The sequence below is a fragment of the Perca fluviatilis genome, chromosome 5, assembly GCF_010015445.1.
Source record: "Perca fluviatilis chromosome 5, GENO_Pfluv_1.0, whole genome shotgun sequence".
NCBI lineage: Eukaryota > Metazoa > Chordata > Actinopteri > Perciformes > Percidae > Perca > Perca fluviatilis.
Window position 1 is genome coordinate 40808595 of NC_053116.1, and position 10000 is coordinate 40818594.

Consider the following 10000-nt stretch of genomic DNA (forward strand, 5'->3'; position numbering starts at 1 on the left):
TGTCTGCGCTTTAACATCAGCAACATCCAATCTAGTGGCTGCTTGGCACTTAACATGAATTTCAAAACTCTGCACCAAAATTATTAGTTATTTTTATTCAGAAACTCAACTGTCTGTCTTGTAAACCCGAAAATACAAATAAAAAATCATTAAAATCATGAACTCAAGTGAGACGGGAGCTGGCTGCAGGACGACTCAGTTAAAAACCACCATGAACAGTGTCTAATGTTCAATCGGACTATAACTACGCCAGAGTCTGCTCTTGAGACTTTGCTCTAATTTTCGGGACAATTACGGCAGGATTCGGGATTAGGGACAACTGCTTGGATTTTGGGACTGTCCCAAATTTTTCGGGACATCTGGTCACCCTAAGGCCGCCCCAAGTTTAAAGTACTTTTAAATGAGCAATTCTACTAAGGTGGGGGGAACCTGTCTCGCCCACGGCTGACACATATTATGGTCTACCTAAAACTCAGCTGCTGGTGTCTACACACACACACACACACACACACACACAGATACACACACACACACACACATAGTGCGTGGCACTATCTTTGTGGGGACCCATCATTGACATAATGCATTCCCTAGCCCCTAACCCTAACCTTAACCATCACAACTAAATGCCTAACCTTAACCCTTACCCTCACCCTAACCATAACCTAATTATATCCCTAATCCTAAAACCAAGTCTTAACCCTCAAACAGCCCTATGAACTTGGGGGGTCCAGCATTTTGGCCCCACAAAGCTGTCGGGACCCCACAAGTATACTGGACTCCCAGTTTTTGGACCCCACAAATGTAGTTAAACAAGAACACACACACACACATAGATACACACACACACTCAGCTGCTGTCTGTTACCTGGGTTTTTGCTGTCGTTGGGGATGATGCAGCGAACAAAATGAGGCTGCGTACTGCGCAGGTTAGCCATCAGCTTCTTCAGATTCTCCTGCATTTAAACACACCATCAGACTACAGAGCTGGAGAATATCATCAGTTCTCTACTAATCATGTCTCACATCGTTACTAATCATGTCTCACATCAAAGGTCTCTCTACTAATCATACTAATACATAAGTCCAACTAATTATATTACATCAAAGGTCTCTACTAATCATATCTCACATCTAAGGTCTCTACTAATCAATCTCATAGGTTCTCTACTAATCATATCTCACATCAAAGTCTCTACTAATCATGTCTCTCACATCTAAGGTCTCTCTACTAATCATGTCTCACATCAAAGGTCTCTCTACTAATCATGTCTCACATCTAAGGTCTCTCTACTAATCATGTCTCACATCAAAGGTCTCTCTACTAATCATGTCTCACATCTAAGGTCTCTCTACTAATCATGTCTCACATCTAAGGTCTCTCTACTAATCGTCCCGTAACACCTGTCAGACTCACCTGTCACAATCACCTGTATGAGTCACAGTCTAAGGCTACATTACGTAGCTATGTTTTGCTTTGAAAAGGAATATCTTCTGCTACGTTTCCCCCTCTCATTCCCCCTGCTCTGGCATTTCCCAATCTTCTCCATTTTCCTCTTGCTCTGGTGTTTCCCCTCTCATTCCCCCTGCTCTGGCGTTTCCCCCTCTCATTCCCCCTGCTCTTATGTCTCCATGCTGCCTCCTGTTGATGTCCAGTATACCAGGAGGATGATGAGATATGAGGTTTGTTTAAACAGAGATCAGTTTTTCTACTGGAAATAAAAACACTCGGTGCACCGAGATCACTTTTGGCTCAAAACTCAAACGCTTAAAAACCGAAACGTATCGCTGGAGATGGCGCCTAACTCACCTTGTGTAGCTGTGAGACTGTCTGGAAGGAAGCGGCTTTCCTTCTCCTTCCTTCAGCCTTCGGATCACCGGCTGAAACAACAGCACAAACAATCCTTGTTTACTATAGTCTTACTTGTATTCCTTTCCTATATTAATTTCCTTTAAAGTGTGCTGATCTGCTCCAGTTTGGGATCTGTTTGTTTGTGACTCTTTAAGTGTTTAAATTGTTTGTATAGTTACCCATCTCCGAGCTGATGTAGTTCTCAAACAGTCCAGCCATGAGTTTGTGGGAGGATTTCTGGAACAGCGCGACCACTGTCTCATTAAGAGGATCTCTGTTCTTATCCAGCCATCCTGTGATGTTGTACGGCACCTATAGTGAGACACAAATACAGTAAAAACTGTGATTATGATTTTTAAATCATTCTCCATTGTGACATCAACCTTGGATTACTACACAGGCTTCTATTTGAATCCTAAAATCTTATTCTACAGTCTCCTTTGTGTCAGTTCACATCTCAGCAAACCAAAATGGTGTGGAGTTCCCCAGGGCACCATTCTTGGACCTCTTTTTTTACACCTTTTAATTGATAGGACAGCTAGGTGAGAAAGGGGAGAGAGAGGGGGAAGACATGCAGGAAATTGTCATAGGTCAGATTCAAACCCTGGACCTCTGCGTCCAGGCTTAAGCCTCTCAGTATGTGCGCCTGTTCTACCCACTGAGCCAACCCCGGTCAACTTGGGCCTCTATATTTTCAGAATCTACATGCTCCCACGAGCTGAAATAATGGAAAACAACATTATATCCTGCAAAGGATTTTTAGTGGCCTTTACAGTTAAATTTAGCCGAGAAAAGGTGACTGTGAGCCGGGTACAGAGATCTATGAGGTGACTGTCCTTTCAGAAGCCGTTACGGTTGAGTTTAGCTGACAAAAAGGAGACGGGTCTGGCTGCAGACCTTCACTGTGGAGTCGCAAAGTGAGCGTCATGCAGCGACAACAGTAAAGTTTAGACACCAAAACAACTAGTTAGGATTAGAAAAAAGATCGTGGTTTGTATTAAAACACTCCCAGGACATGAACACCTGTTTCCTGGGTGAAAGTCTTGTGTTTTCTCCTCAACTTCTTCCAGGACATGAACACCTGTTTCCTGGGTGAAAGTCTTGTGTTTTCTCCTTAACTCCTTCAGGACATGAACACCTGTTTCCTGGGTGAAAGTCTTGTGTTTTCTCCTTAACTTCTCCAGGACATGAACACCTGTTTCCTGGGTGCAAGTCTTGTGTTTTAGGAACCAAAACATCCACCCGACCTCCTCCCTACGAGGATCTTCATGCTCTTATATCTTATATGATAAACGTGGAATACATACCAATTATCATACAAACCAATTTTCGTAGCTATATTTACAAATGATACACGAGAACAGCCTGCGGAAATTAAAACTGGCCAATTCCAAATGCCGCCAAATTGAGCGAGTTACCTCTGCAATGATCAACAGTAACAGCACAGTAAAACAACAATAAAAGCTGACACTTACCACTCCAGCGTAGTGAACCAACTCAAAGTGCGTCTCGTATTTGCGCTTCTTGTCCAGCCGTGGCCGCTGGAAGTTGGCTGACTTCCCAAGATGGTTGTCGTAGAGTTTGGTTTTAAAGCTGTTGTCTGTGGCCTTGGGGAACATGCACTCCTCCTCCAAGATGGACAGCAGACCCATGGGCTGAAACAAATCATCATTAATGTCATATTGGTTAACCGATTAAATGATCTCTAACTCCATGATGTCAAAGATACATGAGCTTGTACTTGTACCACAAGCCAAAAAAGGCTTAAATCAGTCAAAATAAGCTGGATGTCCAGCTGGCCTGGTCATAACCAAGGGTGTATAGTGTATTGTAGTGTGTGATGTATGGACTGTTTGTTATGTCTGATGTCCTGTCATGAAGTGCCTTGCGACTGTGCTGCAAACCCAAGTGCCCCACGGGGACAATAAAGTTATCTACTACTACTACTACTAGGCTCGTTGGAGATGAACTGTGCCTCGCCTGTAAAGTAGACGAGAGCAGGCGGCAGCAGCCGGGGGCGGTGACAAAAGTCCGCACTCAAGTCAGACATGTTTACAGCTATTTCCAGCAGCCTTCAGGCTGAACCGGAAGTGACATAAACACTGTGGGCCAATTCCGATTTAAAAAAATGTTATCAGACCCATATATCAGCTCCTACACAGTCTCCAGTTGTTTTTATTATGACAGAGTAGCTCTCAGAATCCTCTACATGCGATTTGTTGAGTCTGTTGCTGATTTTAATAAACAACAGACTGTAGATGATCTGTAATCTGATCAGATTTAGTCTCTCTGACTTCTAAACGTCAATATCAGCCTCACAACATGTGTTCTGTACAGAATAAGCCTTTAAATCAGACAAATCACAGTTAAAATCCCTCCGATTCAAAATCAATAAAATATAAAACGTTTATATAAAACGTCATCATGTTGAGTTGATTCTGGACCAATCAGCTGTTGGATCAGCTGAGAGGCCAGCGTTTCCCAGCATGCCCTGGGTCCGCCTGGGTCTTGCAGTCGGTGGAGAGCACCTGCGGCACCTGGCTCTAAAAACTGCGGCCGCCTTGATCTCATGAGATTATCGTTGCCCACGTGTGCATGACGTCAGAGCAAGTCGGGATCAAGTCGGACACAAATGCATGCATTGGGCGGCGATCGCCGGTGATCGATCTGCGCAGATCTGGCTCATCTCCAACGAGCCTACTACTACTACTACTACTTTGCAAGCACAGTGAGAGATATCATGACAAAACACACCTTCTCTATGAGGTCTATGCAAGCCTGTAAGTCCAAACCGAAGTCTATGAAGGTCCACTCTATCCCCTCGGTCGTGTACTCTTCCTGCTCCTGGATGAACATGTGGTGGTTGAAATACTGCTGCAGCTTCTCGTTGGTGAAGTTGATGCACAGCTGCTCAAAGTTATTGAACTGTAGAGAGAGATAAACAGTATAGTTGTTGTTGTTGTAAATCACAGATTTTAGAAATGATGGAATCATGTGTCCAAGCAACACCCACGGATTGGTTTTAAGAGACCTAAACAAAATCTGTTTGTTTCCATTAATATAAATATAGATATCTGTGCTATTAGACAATGATAATTGATGTCCTTTATTTTAAAACGCTCCCGCCTGTTAGGGTTGTGGGTTCCTGTGGTCATGTATCCTGTTTTATTTTGTTAACTCTTACTGAAAGGTCCCATGACATGGGGCTCTTTGGATGCTTTCATATAGACCTTAGTGGTCCCCTAATACTGTATCTGAAGTCTCTTTTATATAGACCTTAGTGGTCCCCTAATACTGTATCTGAAGTCTCTTTTATATAGACCTTAGTGCTCCCCTAATACTGCATCTGAAGTCTCTTTTATATAGACCTTAGTGGTCCCCTAATACTGTATCTGAAGTCTCTTTTATATAGACCTTAGTGGTCCCCTAATACTGTATCTGAAGTCTCTTTTATATAGACCTTAGTGGTCCTCTAATACTGTATCTGAAGTCTCTTTTATATAGACCTTTAGTGGTCCCCTAATACTGTATCTGAAATTCTCTTTTATAGGATTAGGGATATAATTAGGTTATGGTTAGGGTGAGGGTTAAGGTTAGGCATTTAGTTGTGATGGTTAAGGTTAGGGTTAAAGGTCCCATGACATGGTGCTCTTTGGATGCTTTTATATAGACCTTAGTGGTCCCCAATACTGTATCTGAAGTCTCTTTTTATATAGGCCTTAGTGGTCCCCTAATACTGTATCTGAAGTCTCTTTTATACAGGCCTTAGTGGTCCCCTAATACTGTATCTGAAGTCTCTTTAATATAGGCCTTAGTGATCCCCTAATACTGTATCTGAAGTCTCTTTTATATAGACCTTTGTGGTCCCCTAATACTGTATCTGAAGTCTCTTTTATATAGGCCTTAGTGGTCCCCTAATACTGTATCTGAAGTCTCTTTTTATATAGGCCTTAGTGGTCTCCTAATACTGTATCTGAAGTCTCTTTTATATAGACCTTAGCGGTCCCCTAATACTGTATCTGAATTCTCTTTATATAGACCTTAGTGGTCCCCTAATACTGTATCTGAAGTCTCTTTCATATAGGCCTTAGTGGTCCTCTAATACTGTATCTGAAGTCTCTTTTATATAGACCTTAGTGGTCCCCTAATACTGTATCTGAAGTCTCTTTTATATAGACCTTAGTGGTCCCCTAATACTGTATCTGAAGTCTCTTTTATATAGACCTTAGTGGTCCCCTAATACTGTATCTGAAGTCTCTTTTATAGGATTAGGGATATAATTAGGTTATGGTTAGGGTGAGGGTTAAGGTTAGGCATTTAGTTGTGATGGTTAAGGTTAGGGTTAAAGGTCCCATGACATGGTGCTCTTTGGATGCTTTTATATAGACCTTAGTGGTCCCCCAATACTGTATCTGAAGTCTATTTTATATAGGCCTTAGTGGTCCCCTAATACTGTATCTGAAGTCTCTTTTATATAGGCCTTAGTGGTCTCCTAATACTGTATCTGAAGTCTCTTTATATAGACCTTAGTGGTCCCCTAATACTGTATCTGAAGTCTCTTTTATATAGACCTTAGTGGTCCCCTAATACTGTATCTGAAGTCTCTTTTTATATAGGCCTTAGTGGTCCCCTAATACTGTATCTGAAGTCTCTTTATATAGGCCTAGTGTCTCCTAATACTGTATCTGAAGTCTCTTTTATATAACCTTAGTGGTCTCCTAATACTGTATCTGAAGTCTCTTTTATATAGACCTTAGTGGTCCCCTAATACTGTATCTGAAGTCTCTTTTATATAGACCTTAGTGGTCCCCTAATACTGTATCTGAAGTCTCTTTTATATAGACCTTAGTGGTCCCCTAATACTGTATCTGAAGTCTCTTTCCCAAAATTCAGCCTTGGTTCTGAATTACAGCCACTAGAGCCAGTCCCACAATGAGCTTTCCTTAGGATGTGCCATTTCTGTGTCTGTAGCTATTGAGAAGGAGCGAGGCGGGGGGGGGCAAGGTGGAGGGTGGGGGTGTGGCCTTGACCAACTGCCACTTTGCTCATTTGAAAGCCATGATGTCTCTCTCTCATGGGTGGGCCAAATTCTCTGGGCGGGCAAAGCAGAGGAATGGGAGGTAACCTTTCCCCTTATGACATCATAAAGGGAAGATTCCTGATTGGTCCATCTGAGCTTTCATTTTCTCAAAGGCAGAGCAGGATACCCAGGGCTCGGTTTACACTTATCACCATTTCTAGCCACTGGGGGACCATAGGCAGGCTGGGGGAACTCATATTAATGTTAAAAAACCTCATAAAGTGACATTTTCATGCCATGGGACCTTAAACTCTTACTTGTTTTGGTCTACCCACCACAGTCTCACAAAATCCTTTGGGAAACACTGGGGCCAATGGTGCCCGAACATGGACACAGTTATGTTTGACATCTCTGTCATTCTCTCCTCTTTACCTCAAAGATCTCAAAGCCGGCGATGTCGAGGACTCCGATGAAGTACTGGCGAGGCAGAGCGGTGTACAAGGACGAGTTGATACGACTCACCAACCACTTGAACATCCGGTCATAGGTGGCTTTGGCCAGAGCTGCCACTGCATAGTAGACCTAAACACACATGTCAGAGTCATTTTAATGTATCTACTGTTACAGGATGGAGTACAGACACAACCAGGGATGCACCGAATCCAGGATTCGGCTTCTGATTCTGCTGAATATTGGGCTTTTTGATGTGGTTTGGTTTCTGCTGAACCTTAGAATTTGTCCCCAGCGAACCGAACCCTACGCTTGCACCGTAGTGACGGCGCAGTTGATTACAGGAAGGTGTTTACATAGGTGGAGCGTTCAATGCAGTAGGCTGTGAGAAAGTGGACATGGAACTGGTGATCAGAAAAAGTTGTTGTTTGGCAGAACTTTCAGTCAAAAGAAGGCCATTCAAGTCCAGCTACATGTTCAATCTGTTCAATGTTGATTGGTCTGGTGGTGGCGAGGACCCTAAACTATACACAACATGGCCGCTGTTACAACATCTGGTATCAAACATCCAAAAGAATACGAGTTGTGCATGAAGGAATCTCCAGACAGCAGCCAGAATGCAGCAACTTCAGGTACGGCAAAGGAAGGACAGTCACTGTTTACTTCATTCATGTGTTTACTGTGTTGATGGACTGAGGATGGGAGGAGTCAGCACATTCTCAACCAGGAGATTCGGTATTCGCCTGAACCCCAAAAATCTGGATTTAGACACAACAGACAATAATTGATTAATTTGTTACCTGTTCCACAGTCTGTCCTTTGACGATGAACTCGTGTCCGACTTTGACGCGAGGGTTCAGCAGGCCCTTCAGCAGGTCGGCAGAGCTGATGCCCATCAGGTAGGCTGCCTTATCCACACCTTAACATAGCACAACACACATCTCATCAGGTAGGCTGCCTTATCCACACCTTAACATAGCACAACACACATCTCATCAGGTAGGCTGCCTTATCCACACCTTAACATAGCACAACACACATCTCATCAGGTAGGCTGCCTTAACCACACCTTAACATAACACAACACACAGCTCATCAGGTAGGCTGCCTTATCCACACCTTAACATAACACAACACACAGCTCATCAGGTAGGCTGCCTTAACCACACCTTAACATAGCACAACACACATCTCATCAGGTAGGCTGCCTTAACCACACCTTAACATAGCACAACACACATCTCATCAGGTAGGCTGCCTTAACCACACCTTAACATAGCACAACACACAGCTCATCAGGTAGGCTGCCTTATCCACACCTTAACATAACACAACACACAGCTCATCTCATGTGCCAATAATGCCCGACTGCATGTTCCATGATTGTAGTCTTAGTCTGGATGAACGGAAGTACATTTCCAGGATAAAGCCTGACATCTCCTTCCTCTCTCTCTGTGTTTCCGTTCTCAAACTCTGTTCTCTTCAGGAAAAAACAACAGACTTTTAACTAGCGAGCTACACGCTGAAAATGTCAAGATTTGTAGAAAATGTGGACGGTGCCTGCTGACCTGATTGGTTCTTTCAGGGAATGATTGTAAAGATTTAATAAGAATATGTTTAGGTCATTTCCTCTCTAACTGGGAGGTTTTATAAAGAATATGTTTAGATCATTTCCTCTCTAACTGGGAGGTTTTATAAAGAATATATTAGATCATTTCCTCTATAAATGGGAAGTTTGTGGTTAACTTTGTGAAGCGTTCCCAGTTTGGTTCCCCCAACCTGCCTCCTTACCAGGACATTTTTGGCGCTCTTACACCGCCACTAGAAACCTAAATATAAGTCGGAAATGCTGCTTGAACAAACGACTAACGTGTGAACTTGTGTCTTACTTTCTGTGCCGTCCGCCTCGGCCTGCTCCTCTCTCTGCTTCTTCTTGAACTTCATGTTTCCAAAGTGCATGATGGCTCCGACGATCTTATAGCAGCCGTACTTTTCCTCTGGAGTGAAGCCCAGCGTGTCCATGGCGTGCTACAAACACACACACACACACACACACACACACACACACACAGATTATAGTTAGTTACATGTATATAATCTTTCATGAAGCTCAACAGTGACCGTCCATTTCTTTAACGTCTCTGTTTCCGAAAGTGATATTCCCCGTTCAATATCTCTGTTTACGTTTCATTAAATGCTGATACAAAGAGTTTTAAGCCTGCATGGAACCAATGCAACCTATCCTGGGTAAACTCTGACCAACTTCCGGCAAATTTGAGATTTGCTCTGCAAGTCCGTCTGGCCAAGAGCCCATTCAAACCCATTTCCAATTTTTCCAAATCGAGGCACCAATCACAACCGTTGAGGCGGGCTCTACACCAATCACAACCGTTGAGGAGGGCTTTACACCAATCACAACCGTTGAGGCGGGCTCTACACCAATCACAACCGTTGAGGCGGGCTCTACACTAATCACAACCGTTGAGGCGGGCTCTACACCAATCACAACTGTTGAGGTGGGCTCTACACCAATCACAACCGTTGATGCGGGCTCTACACCAATCACAAACGCGTTGAGGCGGGCTCTACACCAATCACAACCGTTGAGGCGGGCTCTACACCAATCACAACCGTTGAGGCGGGCTTTACACCAATCACAACCGTTGAGGCGGGCTCTA

At 43.5% G+C, this 10000-nt stretch overlaps 1 protein-coding gene across 1 annotated transcript in view; it reads right to left on the bottom strand.

Annotated features, from left to right (window-relative positions):
* LOC120559573 (myosin-7B-like) overlaps positions 1 to 10000 on the bottom strand; it is a 59176-nt gene that overhangs the window by 31561 nt on the left and 17615 nt on the right. The window contains exons 12-19 of the mRNA XM_039801396.1: positions 9212 to 9350; positions 8123 to 8241; positions 7305 to 7454; positions 4607 to 4777; positions 3328 to 3507; positions 2032 to 2164; positions 1811 to 1881; positions 869 to 956 (exon numbers count right to left, since the gene is read on the bottom strand). Of these exons, the coding sequence (XP_039657330.1) occupies positions 869 to 956; positions 1811 to 1881; positions 2032 to 2164; positions 3328 to 3507; positions 4607 to 4777; positions 7305 to 7454; positions 8123 to 8241; positions 9212 to 9350 (1051 nt within the window). The remainder of the gene's footprint in view (positions 1 to 868; positions 957 to 1810; positions 1882 to 2031; positions 2165 to 3327; positions 3508 to 4606; positions 4778 to 7304; positions 7455 to 8122; positions 8242 to 9211; positions 9351 to 10000) is intronic.